At 48.5% G+C, this 21,070-nt stretch overlaps 1 protein-coding gene across 11 annotated transcripts in view; it reads right to left on the bottom strand.

Moving 5' to 3' along the window:
* Positions 1-2,541: 2,541 nt before the first annotated feature.
* The window catches only part of TMCO3 (transmembrane and coiled-coil domains 3), a 47,462-nt gene continuing 28,933 nt past the window's right edge, over positions 2,542-21,070 (bottom strand). For 7 of the 11 annotated variants that reach the window (XM_038570123.1, XM_038570119.1, XM_038570126.1 and 4 more), the window contains 5 exons: positions 14,633-14,828; positions 10,794-10,944; positions 6,802-6,881; positions 5,448-5,597; positions 2,542-3,299 (listed from right to left, as the gene is read on the bottom strand). In XM_038570123.1, the coding sequence (XP_038426051.1) occupies positions 3,186-3,299; positions 5,448-5,597; positions 6,802-6,881; positions 10,794-10,944; positions 14,633-14,828 (691 nt within the window). In that variant the 3' untranslated portion in view covers positions 2,542-3,185. Of the gene's footprint in view, positions 3,300-5,447; positions 5,598-6,801; positions 6,882-7,017; positions 7,225-8,771; positions 8,875-10,793; positions 10,945-14,632; positions 14,829-21,070 lie in introns of those variants that run through there. The other 4 variants (XR_005376628.1, XM_038570128.1, XR_005376629.1 and 1 more) reach the window with 4 other exon arrangements.

Raw genomic sequence — 21,070 nt, 5'->3', positions numbered from 1 at the left:
CAGGCCTCACTCTTTCTGGATGAGCTGATGGAAATGGAGCCAGCCAATTTCCCTGCCTGTGTCGTGTTCGGGGGGCGTGGACTTTCCAGCCAGCCTCGAGACCCACTGCTGGCAAAGGGGCTGCCGGAGAGCCTGGGGGCAGGTGATAGGAGGTGGGAGCCAGTGTGTGGCTGGGAGGCATGGACAGGCTGGGCTTGGCAACAGTCCAGATTAGGATGGACAGATGGACAGAGGGCTGGGCTGCCATCATGCAGGAGGTACCCGGCCCACAGACATAGGCCGTGGGGACTGGGAGCCTCGGAGCCAGCGGCCAGGGCACCCTGACATTTGTGCGGAGGGCCCTGGGCTGGCAGCAGCGAGGTCCTGGGGGTGTGGGGAGCCGGCAGGAGGTCCCAAGGTGGACGCCGGAGCAACCGCCCACCCTAGCCTCTCCTTCATCTTCACCGCGTGCTCCTCTAATGCCTGCCACTGCCTGTCTGCCTGGGCCTCACCAGGGCCACTGCACCACCACACTGCACCTGCACCCTCCCAGGCTCGGACGATACGACAACTGTGCCGGGTCCAGGAGATGTCGTATCCAATGCACATGCTGGTTACTGCCATGCTCTGCCTGGGGGACGCACAGCCTTGCTGTGTCCCTGTTTAGGGTGCGGTGGCATGGTGGCCTGTTCAACAGCCTGTTCAATGACGGATTAGTGCTCCCAGGGAGATACGGTTGCCACTGTCCCCCAGGGGCGCTCTGCTACACCACACCTGGTGGCTGTGGCCCAGGAGCCGAGGGGGAGGCTGCCTCACACCTTGACCTAGGACCACTGAGCACCTGCTAGCCCAGCACCCCCGCACCTCTCCCGGGAGGCTCTGACCCACCTGCTTTCTCCTGAGTCGTGGCTGTCTCCTGCACCAGGCTGCAAGCTCTGCCTCCGCTTTTGTAGCCACCCCTGCCCGCTTTGTCCACGGTCAGTGACGCATGAATGTTCTCCTGTCTGTGGAGTAAGCAAACCAAGGCAAGCCTCTCTCTTCACTGACCTCCCACACACGATCTGCTCTGACAGCTATTGCTCGCAACCTTCCACTGCAAGGTGGCACAGCCAGATGGTGTTGGACATCCTCCTCTGGATTCCTTCAGGCTGAATGAAGTTCTTCCACGACAGAGTGGTCTATCTCACTCCTGCTCCTCATGCTCAGCAGAGCACCAGGACATGGAGAAGGGTGCCTACCTGCCACAGGTTTAGGCAGCAGAACTCAGACCCAGGGAAGGAGGAAGACCGTGCGAAGGTTGGAACATGTGCGATGTGTGTGGGAACCAAAGGGGGAGGAGATGGAGGTGTGGGAGGGTGCAGAAGGGTCAGGCTAGAGCTCTTGGCAGGACAGGTGACCAGCCAGGTGAAGTGTGTGGAAGACCCAATGTGGCGCTCGCTGTCGGCAGGTGCATCTGCTCCTCATCTCAGAGGTCAATCCACCAGGAACAGATTCAAGACACCAAGTTTTAAATTCAAGATGAGGACATCACTGCTGGGCTGGTCAGCAAGCACACTCCTCTGGCAAAGGATCCCACACAGAGGAAATGCTGACGGAGGCAAGTGGGCTGCAGGGGCTCAGACTGGCGGAGAAGAGATCTGAGCTGGGTGAGTCTGGATGAGGAGGGGAATGCGGACAGGGCTGGAAAGGGCTGTGCGGCCTCACTGTGGGGCAGGGTGTGGATGATGGGCCCCGAGAAGGGATTGGAAGGTGAAGATGTCACGTGTCTGCAGGCAGATGTCTTCCAGAGGCACATCCTCTCGTGTCTTTATCCACCATTCTCTCACGGTGATGTTAACTCCACATTCTGGGGAAAACATCTCAGTGCGTCAAATAGGTTTCCTTCCACTCAACAAATTTCATGAGCTCCTGGTTCTGCCCTCGGGTGCTGGGGATATAAAATGAAATCACAGGCACCCCAGCAGCTGCCTTGAGTGGATTCCAGCCTGCTGGGCACGGGAAAGAGAGATGAACTGTGTCCTGCCCACATGTCCACACCTGACAGTTTAGAGGGAATGGTCCTCATGTGCTCTGATCTAGAAATGAATAGAACGACTGCTGTTTTCTACAAAGAAGATGATCTTTGTATCACTTCTCCAACAATTTACTTCAGACTAGATACAGTTTACTTCCTCCTCCAGAGTGTTAATCATGTCACTGCGATCCACATTTACATCTGTAGGACATAATGGTACCCAAGGTGGCTGTCCTGCTACTCCAAGGATGCTGGTCCAAGTATCAGGCTCTTAAAGCCCATCTTCACAGGACACTCCACACAAAGCACCCCTTAGGGAAATCTGTAAGGATTAGACCTTCAGCCATGGATTTTCTGAAATGGGGCATATAGTAACCAAAATACACTTTAAAATGCAAAGTTACAACTTAGGTTTTCCAAATAGCCCTATGTTAATTTGGTCACTTAGAGAATGATGTGGCAATATACAAATAATCCTAGTTTTTGAGAACTGTCAAAGATTAGCTTAACACAAAAATCTAAAAAACATTCCAATAAATTTCAATTAATTCCTCTTATCATACATGATCTTTATTAAAGCATGCATAGTCTTATGATTCAAAACAAATATTTTAAAAGAATGACATATCTAATAAAAATCAACATGAGTTTTATTTAAAATTATTATAATAAAAACAAATAGACATTTAGAAGACATTTGTCATTTTAGAAAACAGACAGTAATGACTAAGTAACTTTCCGATTTCACTGCCAGAATTTAAATTTCACCTCACAGAAATGTTTAATGACAAATATTGACCAACAGCTTATAATACAGAAGTTGAATAAATAAAAAATCCTTCGGATTTTTTTTTTTTACCAAAAAATAATGAACTGATGAAGTAACAATAGAGAGCTAACATTAACTTCAGAAAAAAGGCACATCTAGGCAAAACAGTCAAGGTGATCTGTAAAATGCAGCATTATGTTTAAACTGTGCAGGATCAAATGAATGCAATAAATTACTCTGGAAGACCCGAAACTATGGCAGTAAAAGTCATCACTGGGCAGACAGGGAATCCCTTCAATGGTGTGCTTTGTCCCCAAGGCAAAGGGCTCGCAGGGATGTGCAGTCATGTACGTGTCCCAAGCTTCTGCGTTCCGCACACAGGTCTCACTTTCTGAAGCCGTGTATCCCTGTTGGTCGGTGCCCTCAGAGACTTAACCGTCTCTCTGGTCGAGGCACACACCTCATGATTGCGGCTCTCCACAGCACTGGGGCCAGCAGGAGGCTGAGTGTGGTCACACTCAGGATTAGGAGGTACACCTGCAACAGGAAAGACCACGTCATCCTGGGACCAGGAGGGCCCCCAGGACAGGCCGGGCTGCCGGAGGTGACACTCAGGACCAGCAGGGGCCTCGCACACCCTGTGCAGCCATAGGCACATGGCCATCTGGATGTGAGCTGCAGAGACGTGGCCCTGCTGGAAACTATCCTCAGGGATTGCCCAAAGTCAGCATGCAGCCTTAGGGCCGGTGTCAGACAGTGCCTGTGCACAGACTTTATGCTTCAGCAACTGTTTCAACACTGAGACTCCTCCTATCTTCCTCATGCTCATGGACACGAGGAGACAAGCACATAATTCTGAACGCTCATCAGCATGTCCTATGACCAAGAAAAACCCCTATTAGTCATTTGGCCCAAGTTAGGGAGCAGGTGTGCAGAACTGGGTATTGGAGGCACCTCGAGGTGGTAGGGCCCTCCCAGCAACAGGGTGTCCAGGGAGGGATGCTCGCCATACAGGGAACAGTGGGCACACCCCCGCCCTGACTCAGGGACCAGCCCGACATGCTCACATATGCTTGCACAGGCATCAGAAAGGGCAAAACAAAACTCAGATGTGGTAGGGTGTTGAGGGGTCACATTAAGTAGAAAAGTAGAAAGTACCCTTCACAAGCTTATATGTCTACAAACCCCCAATCTGAGAGGGCCCCGAGGCTGTCTCTAAGCTAAAACCATGCATGTGAGCTGGTCCCCACAGTTATGAGGTTATGAGTCTGTGTGGGAAGGGAGTGTGGTCTCCCAGCTGCTGGCACACATGAGATCTCCTGGTAAGCCAGCAGTTCAGAGCTGGAGGTCCAGGCTGCTTCTATGCCACAACCTGACATTTATCCACTGACAACAACAGAGTCCCTTTAATGTCCACCTTGCTTTCACTGAAATGGCAACACTCCACTTTAGTTGTGAAACGTTCCTACTGCTACATCACCATCCTCAGACGGCTCGGGCTAACACTGGCTCTGCTCTAAAGGACCTTAGCTCTTGCCATGGTGGACAACAGACTGTGGCCCCTTGACCTCTGGGTGGGGGGCCACAGCCAAGCACAAACCTCCTGCTTTTCAAATTTAAAGTGACAACCATGGATCATCAGACGATATTCATTACATTCTAATTCATGACCAGCTTTAAAAGGGCAAATGAACAAAACCAGAGAGGAAGACAAGGCAAGTGCATGGCAGCAGGCATCTGCGCACCTGGCCCCCCATAGAAAGGCTGGCCCAGGATGATCGGACCAGAGACAAAGGAGAAGGAGGCAAGTGGTGCAGGGAGCTCATCTTCCAGGTGCCACACACGCTTAAAACTGTGGTAGAGGAAGGAGGAGCTGATTAAAACAGCTCCAAACTGTTGTATATGTTGATGCACAGGACAAACCTCTGTGTATCTTTTAAGTAGGAAGATTTGCCATCATTTCTATTAAAGGGGGCACCTGGGTGGCTCAGTGGTTGAGCATCTGCCTTCAGCTCAGGGTGTGATTGAGTCCTGCATCGGGCTTCCTGCATGGAGCCTGCTTCTCCCTCTCCCTCTGCCTGTGTCTTTGCCTCTCTCTCTGTGTCTCTCATGAATAAATAAATGAAATCTTAAACAAATAATAATAATAATAAAATAAAGGTTAAAAAAAAGGTTTAATTCCAACTCCCTAAAATTTGGAGACATGGTGTCTTTAGAGGCACTTGTGCTCACCTTTTACACATTGGCAAATGTCGCAATCTATGTTGTGAGGAAACACCAAGTGAACTAGGGCTTTCACATATAACAACATTCCAGCTTTGCCTTTTAGATGGTGTCGGTGTTCAGACCCCAGCTGCAGCGACTCCACTCACATACACGGTCCCAGGAAGGCTGGGGCTCTCAGCCTGGCTGACAGCCGTGCACAAACTAGCAGGCAAGCTTTAGCATTTAGCATTTTACTTTTTGCAGAGACACGAGAGTGACTTCACTATTGCTGCCTCAGGGAGCGAGGTGATAGCTCGGGCAGTGTCAACTACTGACTGTCACCCAGACCTCCTCGCCTATATGAGGCAGAGCCCTGGCCCCACATCCGCTGTGGGTGGCTGCAGGTGGGATGCTCAGATGCCAGGTGGGTATGGAGGCCAGGGCTCCCTGAACACATACACAATGTGGGTGCACACTCACCTCCCGAGAGATGATGCCAGCTCGGCGCGCTCTGCTCCCCAGGACAAAAGAGAGCTCGCTGACCTGTGCCAGCCCTGCAGCCACGATCCACTTGACGTACTGACTGCTCTTCGGCAGGAGGAGAGACAAGACCAGGGCTGCCAGAGCAAACTGCGAAAGCAACCGTGTTACTGCCTCCCCCAAGCCTGATAGCCAAGCAGAAAAGAGAAGGGAGCCCTTGCCTGACTCAGGGGACACATGCAGGAGCACCACACGAACACAAGGTGTCCGAGAGAAAACCATGCTGAACATCTCAAAGTCCATGTTCAGGTTCACCCACAGATAACTAAGTTCCCCACAAACTAGGCCCACAGCAGTATGTGGCAGGTAGCATGCAAGGACATTTCAGTCTCTAACGAGAGTCCTGTATGTCTCTCACATACGCAGTGTCTAGAGGTGAGCAGCTGGAACTGCCAGGGCAAGTGCAATAGTCATCAGGGATTCTCATTCCTCCCAATAGAAATATTTTAAGTTAGGGGCCTCTGGGCAGCTCAGTCGCTTCAATGTCCAACTCCTGGTTTCCACCCAGGTCATGATCTTGGGGTCGTGAGATCAAGCCCCAAACTGGACTCTGTGCTGGGTGTGGAGACTAGACTTCTAGGGATTCTCTCTTTCCCTCTGCCTCCCCAGCCCAACTGAAAAAAAAAAAAAAAGTTAACATTTTAAGGTAGCTTTTATAATTTACACAGCCAGACAGCTACTAAACAGATAAGCGGACCCTGAAATAAATGTTAACAAGAGCAACTCAAGAATCTGTCGTCATGGGGGATAGACAGAGGTCAGCAATTCTCTGTGGCTGTTAAATGTACGTCCATGAGGCGCCTGCACAGACATGAGCACTCCATGCCCCGTGCCATACCCCCTGCCCTGGGCATCTTTTCCATTCCTTTATGATAAGCCACTGATTTAGTAGGTAAAAATATTGTAATAATTTCAAGACATATAAACAACAAAATGTATATGTGTGTGCATTGCTAGCAGGGCTTGCGGTTCTGCAGACTCACTCAGGACAAAAGTCTAAGTGCAGGTGCCTCACGGGACATCCAGAAGTGGCTCATTCTGGTCCAGCTTTTCTAACTTCCCATTTCAAACATACCCAATTCTAAGACAAATGAAGGAAAACAAACCCAAAGGGCCCAGTCCCAGCCCTCCCCATCCCAGATCGTTGGGTGGCAGGAGGGGCTCATGGGTAAGTGGTGTTGCGGTAGTTTTGCAGACTCAACATCACTATGGGTAAGAAGGTAGGCTCTGCAACACATTAAACCAAAAATGCCAGGAATTTTACCAGTCCTGAAGCACTGAGGGGAACCCGTACCTTCATGATCACCACCGACAGAGTGAGGACCATCAGGACGGTGAGCTCATACACCACGAAAGTGGGGAACACGTGAAGGCCTGTTGGGGAAAGCACAGACATGGTCAACTCTTGCAGGATCCCTGCCTCGTCCCCAGTCAGGAGTCTGTGATGCTTGGGCTTCCATACATCCTTCCCACAGGACAAAGGAACCTCGTGAGCTCGACCCCACAGCACCTTGTATTTATGGCTCATGCCGAGTGCCATCCTCCACCAGACTTCACCCCCAGGACTTGGCAAAATCTAACGGCAAACAGCTGCTAACTGATTTTCTTTTGTGAAAACATTCTGTCCAAGATGCATACATCTTCCAGGGCCTGGAATCAAGAGGGAGAAGCCACAGGATAGGAAGCCCAGCCCAGATACTCATGGCTGCTTGCTGCTCTGGCAAACAAAGGAGAACAGTGTCTGCTGGGAAGCTCTGCTTGCTGGGGATGAGGGACAAAGGATGAGGGATGGGTGCTGGTGGGCCCCTCCTCACTTGGTGGCTGGGCAGGACTGGCTGTGCACTCATCCCCATACCCCTAAGGAGTACAGGGCCAACTAGGCCTCCCCTCCTGAGCACCTGGAGCCCAGGACAATCTCCTCTTCCCTGGAATGTGGCAGCATCCACCCTTCAGGCCCTGGCTCCATGGGGCCTGCAGATGAGCACTTGCCCTGACCTGCCTGGCAATGTCCCTCTTCCTGGGTCTGAGTCGGCCACCTCTCACACCTGCAGTCTCCCTGAGGACTGATGACTGCTCAGGGCACACCTACCAGGGAAGCCCCTGGCTTCCCTCTCCTCCAGCTTTTTATGGAGTCTTCAACCCCCCAGCCCTCCTGCTGCCATAGGTGCAGACCACCTCTGGCTGCATCTGTGTTCTTCAAACTCTTGTCACTCACAGTATGATGTGATCAGCGTGAGGACTGATATGCACACCTCTCCAGAAGACATGTCTGACCTAGCCCATCGCATGGACCAGCTTGGGGTGCGTGGCCCTTGTCTACCCGCTTTCCCACCCAGGCGATGCCAAACGTGTCACTACCTTATTTCAAAGCTCAGGGGCCTCCCCTCTCCTGAGGATAAGCATGCGCCCTTCCTGCCTCGGAGCCTCTGTGGTGACCACATGATGGCACCACACTCGTGTCCCTGCTCAATGTATGGTGGAGCCTCTGCAGACCACAGGGGCCCTCACTGCCACAGCAAGCACCAGGCCCAGGCATACAGGACAGATGGCAGAGACCCCTGTGCTGTGAGCAGAGTGCCGTGCACACTGCTCAGGGACAGAGGCAGAACCCACGCTGGCACATCTGACAGGAAGGCACACAAGCCACCCTGTAGTGTTTCTGCTCATGGTCATTCAGTCATCCTCCTGACAAATACTGAACGTGTCCCTGGGATGGCAGGAGGGGCAACAGGCTCTGGACGACCACGGACCCTGGCATGCCTCCTGACCTCTCTCTGCAGATGTGAATTTCAGGGATAAATGAGCAAACATGTGTGAAACAGAACAGGGTATGTAGTTGGTCAATCGACACAAGCCCCACAGTCACCTCTCACGCAGGCCCACAGTCTCCAGGGCACCTCCAAGAATGAGGAATGGGCGATGCCCACTTCTGAATTCCTCTCTGTGTCCCAAGGAATGAATCCTTGTTGAAAGTTTACAAGAAAAATCAAGTTTGTGGCCTCATTCATAAGAAGAGACAGGAGATGAGTTGTCACGGTGGTCGTGCAGGACGGTGGGGTGGCTGCACAGGCTCGGCTGCCCCCACTGCACTCTGTCTCTGGAGCTGCCACGACCGAGAAGAGGCTACAAGCCCCTGTGACAGCACCTGAGATGGCTTCCAGGGGGGTGCTGAGGGTTACCAGGGCTCACAGGGTGGGTACTTGAGCCAGGGGGACTGGTGTCCTCGTATGGAGGAGACACAGAAGTGCTCTCCTGCTTCCCTACCTCTGTCTCTGTGTGTCTGCCTCTCCATCCTGGTCTCTCTCCTTGAGTTCACTGTGTACTAGGAAAAGCCACACGGGGACCCAGCAGGCAGGCATCCATCTATCTGCAGGCCAAAAAGAGGCTTCCTCAGCTGCAGCCGCCTGGACGCTGGCATCTGTTTTGCCAGCCTGAGCCAAGGCTCAAATGCCTCATTACTACAGCACAAAGGAGGGACCCTTGGGGGGCTCACTGAGTGAAGTGTCTGCCTGCAGCTCAGGTCATGATCCTGGGGGTCCCGCGATCAGGTCCCACATCCAGCTCCCTGCCCAGCGGGGAGGCTGCCTCTCCCTCTGCCCCTCCACCTGCTTGCGCTCTCCCTCAAATAAATAAAATCTTTTAAAAACTGTAGTACAACAGAACATGTACAGTGTTCTTTCAGTGACCTGGGATTTAGGAAGTCAGTTGCCAGCAGCACTGTGGTGAGGAGAAGAGCCTGGCACCCTGGTCTAGCAAGAGGAACACTGGAACTAAATATCTGCAGTGCCAGCTGCCCTCTGAGGGTTGGTGCCCACATTGCTGGATGAGGCAGGATCTCCACCATCTGAGTCAAGTCCCTGCCCCGATGCCCTCCCAGGCACCTGTGCCAGATGCTGCTGCCTCTGTATTCAGCCAAGGGTGGGTGGGGGCCTCCTTCACTCTGGGCCCCAGACTGCCCTTGGCCAGTCACACTGCTCTCAGCGCTCAGAGCTCAGCTAGGCCCTTGGCACTCCCCCATTCCGGGACTGACTGTGGCCAGCAGGCCCTCCATACAGTCTTATGGCTCCGTGGGGCCTGACATGGCGGTGTGTGTGTGGGGGGTGTCAGGGGCCAGTTGATGTGCACATCACTGACGTCCAAGAACGAAGAAAAGGAAAGGCATCATCTCAGACCAGCTCTGTGTTGTCCTGAGCAGTGGGAGAGTCCATGCTGCATGCACACGTTCCGCAGCTGAACTTCCTTTCACATGCTGAGTGTGAAGAACCTAAGTACAAACACGGGTGGCTATCTCCTTGTTAGACATTGTTCTTGGCAGGTGGAGAACCCTCACCTGAAGAAGAGTTAAGGGAACCGGTCTGCCAAATAATGCGTCCATGGGATTTTCATTTCCAACCAGCATACGCTGCATGCAGCCCTATAAGCAGGACATGAGCCACATGTGTGTCAGCGAGATGGGGCCCCCAGGAGGGAATGTGGCCTGGACCCAGCCAAAGGAAGCTTGCATTTGTGGGCCTCATGGGTCCTTGTCTGGAAGAGTGATGGACGAAAGGTAGAGGAAAGAAGGGGGATCTGGGGGGCAGGGGGCAGGAGGGACAGAGACAGACCCAGGCACAATGACAGATGACAAGGACAGGAAGGGGATGGACAGGTAAGGGGGCAGAGGAAGGGCACATGTTGGCAAGAAGGTCCTCTCTCAGAATAGTGAGGACACTTGTCACTAAAGCAGCTGCTTTGCCGAGTGTCAGGGGGTCCCCCGACTCTTCACTCCACTCTCAGGACCAGCTGCCCTCGTTTCCCTATCAACTTTAAAAGAATGTGCTTTCCGAGGTTCTCCATCTTGCTGTGGCTGCTCTGAGTCCGTGAGTGAGTCAGCATGGTGCAGGAGCTTTCTGGGCAGAAGGCAGCAGCATGTACAGAACGTGTGGGGGAGAGACCCCCTGACACAGGGGCATTTCCAGAGCACCACACCTCGATGTGGCAGTTTAATTTTTTGGCATCAAAATTAACCTTTCCTCCCAAATGCCTCATTTTGGTGCTGAGTTTAAGTTGCTAATGTGCTGGGCACCTGCGCCTTTCCCGTGGAGTTGAAAGTGGGAGTCGTCCTCTCCCAAGGGCATCTGAGAATCCCCCAGGGCATGGCAGCTGGTCAACAAGTTAATTTCCCCAAGTATAAATCTTCCCTCTTTTTGATGAGATTTCTCTGCTGACCCTATTTTACGGGAACATGTAAATAGGTTGCAGCAAACCCGTGCATCTAACAAATACTGCGTGAACAAGAAACATTACCTATGGATGCAAAGAAGATGATAACCAGGAAGTCACGGATGGGCTCGATGTAAGACATGACCTCCTCGGTGACCATGTGGCCTTGGGAAGAGATGAGTGCCCCAGCCAGGAAGCAGCCCAGCTCCATGGAGATGTCCAGCAGCTCCGTGACCTGGGCGAGAGGGGAGGGCCGCATGTCACTCACAAGTGCCACCAGCGACATCTCTGGCCAGGGGTGGGTTCACACCCAAAGGTGGGTGTGTGGTCACAGCAAAGGCCCATCTCCAAGTCCCCAGAGGAACCGTCCTGTGGGGACGGGCTGAGATAAGCACAAGGAAGCTAAAGTTAGTTGAATTTGTCATACAGGGACAGAAAAAATAATTTAAGATATTTGAAACAATCATTCAAATTTTTGAATGACAATATTTTCCAAAATTTATTTTAAATAGTTGTGATAGATTTTCTTTCCCTTGGCTCAGTGAACAGCCCAACTATGGCACTAAAACTGAAAGCATGTGGAGAAAAAGGACACTCTAGTGAGCGAGGCCTGGCGAGAACAGGACCCCAGAGGAAGCACAAGAGAGTTCAGTGAGCTGGACACAGTACAAGTCAGGATTTACTGGGTTTCTAATAACAGTTGTTAAATGCAAATTCAGGTGAACTTAGTGAGGTGTTACTGACACAAAACAACTTGAAAAGGAGGAGGAAGTAAAACCACACACAGAAGTCAGCAGCCAACAGAATCGTTACAGAAACACGGTTCATAAGAGCGCCAAAATACCTCCAGCACCCTAGTCCCCTGAGAGAACACACGACCCTCACACCAAACACCACAGAGCTCTGCTGAGAATCACACAGAAGAGCTGAGCCGAGCAGAGCATGCTCACAGGCAAAAGGTTTGCTGCAGCGAATGTACAAACTCTCCCTCAACAGGTCCCGGGTCCCTGCAGTGGTGTGTGAACACCCACAAACTGGATCCAAAAGCTCATGCAGGTGCCGGCAAGACCATGAGTATAGCTGGACACCCTGGACTGAGAAGGCTACTGCCCACAGTGCTAACCACCTGCAGGAATAGGTAAGTCGGCAGGGGACAGAGCAGAGAGTCAGAAATGCACAGGCACACTCAAGCACTCGTGCTCACTCATGCAAGCACAAGTGCGCCATCATACTATCACATGCACGCTTGCATTCACACGCCTCTTGGCTTCTGACAAGGTGACCCCACGCTAAAGTGTGGTGTGGAGAGATGCATGTGGAAACATGGATTCTTGTCCACAGCCCTATGCCATGTGCTCCACCCACCTCCAGATAGACATAGATCTAATGAGAACAGCAAAGCAGGACATGCCAGGAGACGACATGGGTGCCTGTGGATACAGGAAGGCAAAGGTCTACACAGGACATAAAAGTGCTAGTCATACAAAATTTGAAACAGACTACATTAAGATAAACAACTTCTGTTAATCAAAAAAATGCCATCAAGAGAGTTAAAAGGCTTCAGACTAGACTGGAAGGTATTAAGAACATACAGGACACAGAACTTCAGCCATAAGGAGCTAAGGACTGAAAGTGCCCCGGCATGGATGGACCTTTACTTTGTACCACACCAGAGGGGCAGACACAGGCAAGTTGGTGGGAAAGAAAGTGAGTGGTTACTACAGGATGGGGGGACAGGGGGGACTTGCTCGTTAGGGGTATGTGTGACAGAAATGTTCTGAGGGTGGCGACCGTCATGGCACAATGCCGTAAATGTGCTGAAAACCATTGACTTGTATACTCTAAATGGGTTAATGCAGATGATTTTGTTGTAGGAATTTCATTTTAGTAAAAAGATAAAAACACAAAAAATTTGCCAGAATATATAAAAAAAAAATTCCTACAAATGAATAGGAGAAATAACCAACTCAATAGGAAAATGACCCAAGGGTCTGACAGGCTGTCCCTGAGGAGCATCCGCATGGCGAAGGAGAGCACGGGACATGGTACTCACCAGGGAGATGCGAGTCAAAGTGCTGACAAGACACTGCTACCACCCAGCAGAGCAGTGGACACAACAGGGACAGGCAGCACCAGGACAGGGGGAGGGTGTGGTGAGACCGAGCCCGCATGTGACACCAGTATCAATGGGCACAACCTGTTACCGGGAACCACATGCCACCTCAAGCCAGCTCCCATGCGCCCACCAGCTACTTTACTCACAAGAGCCCTGAGTGGGAGCCCACCCTAATATCCAACAACAGAAAGGATGAGTTGTGAGCTGCATGGGACACTGTCATGGCTGCGGTGGAGTGTGAGCTGTGAGACTGCCTGATGTGCAAGATGCCCAGCCCCTAACATGTGTGGTGAACCCAGCAGCTGCTCAGAAAATGCTGTCAAAGAGAGAAAACAGAAACTTTGAATGCAGAACTAGCTTCACTTGTGTAGCCTGTGGAAAGACAGCATGGAAGTCATCCAGACAAGACAATTTGCTGGAGGTCATTTTCAAAGAGTAAAACACTTCAGAATGGATAAAGCAATGGAAAAAAAAAAATCCTGTCACACACACAAGCAGCTCTGAGCAGAAGCAAATCTTAAGACTTCTCCCAAAATTATAAAATAGTAGGAGGCAATTAAATCATACATAAGGAAGTGGGTGTTAATTTCCTTTAAATTAAAATTAACCTTTTTATTTTGAGGTAAGTGTAGATTCACTTCCACTTGTAAGAAAACTTGGAGATATCATGTATCCCTTATTGTCTCACTAGAGTCAAAGTGCGAGATCACAGCCAGGATATGGACATAACACGGTGAAGACACACAACTTCTAGTCACATGGATTCCCCCCTCCTCTCCCTGCTCCTTAACAACTGGCAACTGGCAACCTTCCCTCCATTTCTGAAATTTTATCATTATAAACGTCACATAGATGGAATTACACAGTATCCAACCCGTGGGACTGGCTTTTCCTGCTTAGGATCATTCTCTAGAGATTCACGTACCAATTGTTTTAAACCTGGGTGGTCTCTGTGGTGTGGATGGACCACAGCTGGGTGAATCAGGCACCTGCTGAAGGGCATCTGGGTGGTTTTTGGCTGCTATGAATACACTGCTGTAAACATTCACGTGTGAGCTTCTGCATGAACCTGAGTCTTCACTTCTCTGGGGCTCAAGGGGAGGAACACAGCTGTGGGGCTATGTGTGGGGCCTAACAGCATTTCCTCCATGCTCTCATGAGAAGTATGTCCTCTAAATAAGGAAAAGGCTGCTTCTTAACCTTCTATCTTAATTTTCAACTTTTTACTTTACAGCAAAAGAAGTTACACTGCTGACCAGCTTCCTCATCATGGAATAGAACAGAAAGTTGTCTCAAACTGTTAATCTGATTTCAGGTACAAAGTTGTTTAAAAGTTTGACAAGGTAACACTGGTGATACTGGGAATCCATGTTGCTCTCAAGGCCACTCAGACTGCCTCCAGTGCCACACTCAAGGTGCCATTTTAGCAAAGTACTTAAGAGTATGGGAGCTGGGGCGCCTGGGGGGCTCCATCAGTGAAACACGTCTGCCTTCAGCTCAGGTCATGATCTCAGGGTCCTGGGATCAAGCCCCACATCAGGCTCCCTGCTCAGAAGGGCATCTGCGTCTCCCTCTGCTTCTGCCCCTCCCCACCACTCAAATAAATAATTTTTTTTTTTTTAAGTGTGGTAGCAAACAGGTTCAACTTGTAGCGAGGGGCAGAGTAATGACTGTGCATAAAATAAAAATACACCTTTGTTTCAAATACTTTAACTACTATAAAATGAAAAGATAAAGAACTGATTATAAGCTTTCAGTTAACAGATACAAGTCAGACTATATAAATAACACGTATTATGAGAATTACCATTAACATTAAAAAGATGAAAGCAGAGATTCCTAAGATAAGGATTTCTTTGTTCCCTTTGCTTTCCACATGCAGTTTCCGATAATACGGTCCAATGAGGTAAGTCTTTATAACAAGACACAGAAGAAAAGCAGCAGCCAGCGAGAAGAGAATCTGGCCAACCAAAGCCAGTATCCGCAGAGTCTCCATGATGATGCTAGGAGAGAAAAAAGAGGTTATTGCACCTCCAAAACACATTTCCTTAACACCCAAGAAAATGAGCTTTCACTTGTTTTTCTTTGACAGGACAAAATAAATTTCTCAAATCACATTTTTATTTCCAAATACTAAAATAAACCCTATCAATCCATTAATTCTAAATAACTTGGTTCAAATTAACTTATTTGAATCAAATATGGAAGCTGGATTGTGTGCCATCAATACTTTGAAGCAAATGCATCTTATAGGGACGAGGACTTCTGACTGCAGCTCATACAGCTCAGTGATTGGTGACCAAATTCCTCACCAGAGCTAATCCCCACGTGACATTCTTCCAGAGGTGACCATCACCGGGCAGGCTGAGTGGTGGGGGCATGGCTAAAGAACCCTGGCCACTTGCAGCACAAGAGCTCCTTGTGGCCAAGCCAGAACTCTGAATTTCACATCGGTTATTTAGTCTCGGAGAATGGGATTCTGTGCCAAGCTCTTTTTAGAATATACTATTTACCTCTCAGAATGCAGTCTCAAGATCTTGGTCAGAAGAAAGGCGTAACTGTGTGTTTATAGTACCGACAATGAGTATGCGTATCTTTTATTTAAACTTAGTTCTCCATCATATTTAGGAAACTAGTCCAAAACTCTGGTTTAAAAGTTCTTAATGGCAGAGCACAATCTGATGATCAGGAGAGCGTGCATCATTGCAGCCAAGCTTCACACAGCAGCAGTGGACACGGATATCAAGTGGCCCCTGACTGAGCACGTGGGGGAATCTGACCGAGCTGGGCACAAAGGACCCTCTCCCGGTGGTGGAAGGCTCCCCGCAGGCTCAAAAGGAAGGTGAGACAGATCTGCACAGAACAAGCAGGACAAGTCCACTTCAATTCCCGGCCAGTTTTCCCACCCTGGTCATGCAGCACCTGGCTTGTACCTGGCACTCAGGCATCTCTTCCCTGGTGCCATCACCTCCCCGTACGGCTGTGCTAACCTAACTGGTCTCGTGATGCTCCACAGAGACCAGAACAACACTGAGAACAGCAGATGACCCCAGGCTTCTGGCCCAGTCGCAGCTGCTCCTCCCTCCCCCACAGAGCACATTCTCCCAGCGGTAGGCAGGACCAGGCAGGACTAGCATACCAGGTCCCAAGTGTGGGGGCTTCCCACCAATCTGACGAGGCCACTGTGGTTCACCACTCCTCGCCCTACCCGGATCCTCTGCACAGCACCTTCTGGTTAACCGTCATGTAGTAACTGCTCTTATCCTCCCCAAACACACTGCTGGCCTGGGCCCTGAGCACTGCAGCCACACTCTGCTCCACATAGGAGCTCCAGTCTCAGTGCCATTTTATTTGGCTGATAAAGAGTGCAGACAATGTACACCCATGTTCCTCCAGACAAGTTCTAGAACCATCCCATCCACAGAGGAGAACGTGGATGGGTCCCAGTCACCGTGCACTCGCCCTACCACCCCCCTGCCCACTGATATGCTGTAAGGAAGGGGATGTCAAACAGCTCAGAAAGGTCCAAGTGAAAAGTTAAAAGCCAGGGAGAGCCTTGATATCTATGAAGATCCGGGCTCCAGGGACATTTGTGTACCCCCCCCACCCACATCCTGCTCTTCATTCATATGGTGAGGACACTAGGGTTCTGCACCTGTATTTCCCCATTTGCCATGTTTTTGCAAAGTCCCTGTGTCAGTGCCAGCCTCACCTTTCAAAGCCTGCATTGCCACCAGACACCCTGGATGCTGTAGGTTCTGGAGGTACTGGACAGGCCACTCTGAGCACATGCACATGGACAGTGCTCTAAATCCCCCTCCAGAGGAGGCACCAAGGGCCACAGCCCAGCCTGGGCATCACCCCGCTGTTAAAGGTCTGCAGTCTGACAGGTAAGGATGCCTTCTAACTTACACGATAGAGCTGGCATCTTCCATTTGCTCATTTATAGATTCCCTGTTCATCTGTTTTTTAACTGGGTTATTCTAATTAATAGACCTGTATAAGAGACTTAACTTTCTGTCTTTGATATTTTTCCCATGTGTCTTTGGCCTGCTTACCAAATGTGTACCTGTGTATGTTTAAAAGCACGTGTGTGTGTGTGTGTGTGTGTGCACACGTGTGCACAGGGATATTTAAACACTCCCATGAAGTAACACTGATTGCTTTTCCTGTTCTTCACGGCTTCTGGAATTTCTGCTCTGCTTGAAGCCAAGGGCTCGCGTCCTCAATATTATAAACAAATCCTTTCTTACTTTCTTCTAGGATTTTCATGATCTTGCAAGATTTTATTTTTCATAATTCAAATCACTATTATCTTTAATTTTTTTAAAAGATTTTATTCATTCATGAGAGACAGAGAGAGAGAGAGAGAGGCAGAAACACAGGCAGAGGGAGAAGCAGGCTCCCTGTGGGGAGCCTGCTGCAGGACTCAATCCCAGGACCCTGGGATTACGACCTGAGCTGAAGGCAGATGCTCAATCACTGAGCCAAGCAGACATCTTTCAAATCATTCATTTTTTTTTAAAGATTTTATTTATTTATTCATGAGAGACACAGAGAGAAAGAGAGAGAGATAGGCAGAGACACAGGCATAGGGAGAAGCAGGCTCCATGCAGGGAGCCTAATGTGGGACTTGATCCTGGGACTCTGGGATCACACCCTGGGCCGAAGGGAGACGCTAAACCGCTGAGCCACCCTGGGATCCCCCAAATCATTCTTTTTAAAAAGTATTATCACAGTCTCTGGGTTCTGTTATTTAACTGTGACATATTTGGGGAAGGGGGAGTTAATTCTTTCCTTTAGAAAAGCTCAAGATTAATTCCGACTGAGGGGAACCTGGGTGGCTCAGTCGGTGAAGTGTCTGCCTCTGGCTCAGGTCATGATCTCAGGGTCCTGGGATGGAGCCCCATGTCAGGCTCCCTACTCAGCTTCTTCCTCTTCCTCTACCTGCCACTTCCCCTGCTTGTGCATGCTCTGTCTCTCAAATAAATAAAATCTTTAAAAAGAAATTCTGACTAGAGCTTAATAAAGACCATAGTAACATTACCACTGATTTTATGTCTTGTTTGTTTAATATAAATTTTCTCTGGTAATCAAAATTAGAATAGATTTTCCTAAATTACAGAGAAAAGTATACATAGTAGGCAATAAAATTATCATAATCTATCCCTCTAGTAGTAGAAAATCATCAACCCCTTTTTAAAATATATATATATACACAAATTGTATATGTAAGTAGACAGATTTCTAGTCTCTTATTTTCTTCTTTATGTAGTTGAAATAATGTATATATTTTTAACAGCTTTACTGAAATATAATTCTCATCCAGTACAATTTACCCCTAAAAGTAGACAATTCAGGGGTGCCTAGGTGGCTCGACTGAGCATCCGACTCTTGATTTCTGTTCAGGTCATCTTAGGGTTGTGGGCTTGAGACCTGTATTGGGCTCCCCGCTCAGCAAGGAGTCTGCTTGAGAATCTCTCTCTTGCTCTCCCTCTGTCCCTCCTCCAGTCCTGCTTGTGCATGCTCTCTAAAATAAATAAATCTTAAAAAAAAAAAAAAAAGAAAATACAGTGCACACATCAGTGGTTCCTAGTACACTCACAGAGGTGTGCACCCATCAGCACTGCCCATTTCAGAGCATATTTATCCACCCATCCGTGCTCACTGCTTCTGCCCCAGCCCCTGATCTACTTCCTGTGTGGATTTGCCTGTCCTGGACATTTCACAGAAATGGAATCACAAAGCCTCTGTGTCTGGCTTTTTTCACAAGCATGATGTCCTCAGGTTTGTGCTGCTGTGCATGGCCTATGTCAGGCTCCCACCCCTTGCCACATGGCTGGATATCCCATTATGTGGTCACAGCACATTGTACCCAGTCATTAGCTAATGGACATTTGAGCTGTTTCCACTTCTTAGCAATTATGAATAATGCCACTATGAACATTCATACACAAGTTTTGTTTTTTTTTTTGTTGTGGTAAAATATTTTAACATAAAATTACCACCTTAAACATTTTAAAGTATATAATCTGTGACATTAAGGATGTAAACACTGCTATGCTGCCATCATCCCCACAGGTAGCTTTTTATGTGGACAGATGTTTTCACTTGTCTTGGGTAAACACCTTGCACTGGAACAGCTGAGCCTTCTGGTAACTCTATGTTTAACCTTTTGAGGAGTACTATGTATGATCTGACTCCATTTTTTATAGCTTAACATAGAACATCTTTTCCACATCATTTAAACTATAAGGTTTCATGGCTAAAGTGGAACCATAAATAGGATCAATACATGTACTGGATTTTTTTTTTTGTACTGGATTTTTTAATTGAAAAAATACAAAAGAAAATTTTGAGATTGTCTAGGTGGCTCAGTGGTTGAGCATCTGCTTTTGGATCAGGTCGGGATCCCAAGGATCCTGGGATCAAGTCCTGCATCAGGCTCCCCATAGGAAGCCTGCTTCTCCCTCTGCCTATGTCTCTCTCTCATGAATAAGTCAAATTTAAAAAAAAAAAAAAAAAAAAGAAGTTCCCCAGGCTTTCTGACTGAGCCTGTGTCCTACGGCGACAGTTTTACTTGTCTGTGAGTGGCAGACAAGTTTCTTGCGATGAGGGGTCATATTTGTTCTTTATGAGTGCCTGCAAGTCTTTGTGGAGGCTCTGCTTCCTATTTGGTAAGAAGACTCTGACCTCTATAAGTCATAACTGTATACATCTTAAATAGAACTCAAGGGATTTTCAGCTAAAGCTGCAAACCTTCCTTTTGCTGTCCAAATCTTGTTCAGTTACTTATTTTGAAAATCTGTAGCCAGAAGGAAAAAGAACTAGCTCTGATTTATAAGTTGTAACTAGAAGTGTTACTTTTCTGATAGTTAAAAAAAAAAAATCTGAATCACAAGAAAATGACAAGAGGACCCTCTCAATAAACTGAATCAGTTCCACCCAAGTAGTGGGCTAGCACTCTGTAGGATTCTCTCCTGCAACCTGCACACGGTCCATGAGGCAGGTACTATTTCCATACCATCCCCACTGTTTTTTTTAAAGATTTTATTTTTAAGTAATCTCTGTCCCCAACATGGGACTCCCCACCCTCAGACCAAAAGTCACATGTTTCACTGGATGGAGCCAGTCAGGCACCCCACACCACCCCCATTTTCATGGAAAAAACTGAATTCTAGAGAGTGCAAAGCTGGCAAGTGGCAAAGTTAGAGCTCCAAGGTCTCAGACTCAACCTATTATTCACTCCTTCTCCTTTCCCTGGCAGGCAGAGAAGAAATCTTATCATTTTAGGATTGCTGAAACGTAATATAACATCCTGCAAAAGGTAAACATCAAGGTGAATCATTATTAGAATTATCTAACAAAGACTTTAACCAGTTGTCAGAAATATGATTCAATAGCAATTCAAATAAAAATTCTCTTGAAAGAAATGAAAAAATAGAAAATCTCAGTAAAGAAACAGAAGTTATAAAAAACACTCTATGTATCCATGTACCCACAGAGTTCAAACTAGCATTATTCAAGCATCAACTGTAATAACCAAAATAAAAATCTTGCTTGATGGTTAAAATAGAGTGAAGACAGAAGACAGAATCTGTGAACTTGAAGATAGATGAACAGAATTTACCTGGTCTAAACAAAAAAGAGAAAAGAGAAAAAAGAGGAGTCATCTCAGAGGCCTGTGGACAATAACAAAGCCCCTGGAATCCTAACAGGTAGATCATGTGGAACTGAGACAACAGCTGAGGAAATAATAGCTGGAAAATCCTAAATTAGGAAGAGACATAAACTTACAGATTCAAGAAGCCAAGCAAACACCAAAGAAGATAAGCCCAGACTATTATGGGTTGAACGTTTTGTCCTCCCCTGAATTCCCAGGTGAAGTCCTGACGGATGGTGTTAGAAGGAGGGACCCCTGGGAGGAGTCCCATGGCTGGTGCCCCGAGGTAAGGTCAGTGCCCTCATCATAAGAAGAGACCAGAGACCTTCTATGCTGTGCTCCCTGGGCCACAGGAGGCCCCAGCAAGAGGACAGCTGTGTGAAAGTGAGCTCTTGGCAAGAAATCAATCTGCCAGCACCTGATCTCAGCTGTCCAGTTGCCGGACTGTGCAATGAATGTCTGCTGTTTAACCCCAGTCTGTGGTGTTATAGCAGGGTGGACCAATGAACACACCAAGATGCACCATAATTAACATTTCTAAAAACTGAAAACAAAGAACAAGTCTTGAAAGCAGCTAGAGAG

This window comes from Canis lupus, chromosome 22 (genome assembly GCF_011100685.1).
Source record: "Canis lupus familiaris isolate Mischka breed German Shepherd chromosome 22, alternate assembly UU_Cfam_GSD_1.0, whole genome shotgun sequence".
Lineage (NCBI taxonomy): Eukaryota > Metazoa > Chordata > Mammalia > Carnivora > Canidae > Canis > Canis lupus.
The sequence above is the reverse complement of the archived record's forward strand: the minus strand, read 5'-3'. Positions and strand labels throughout refer to the sequence as shown.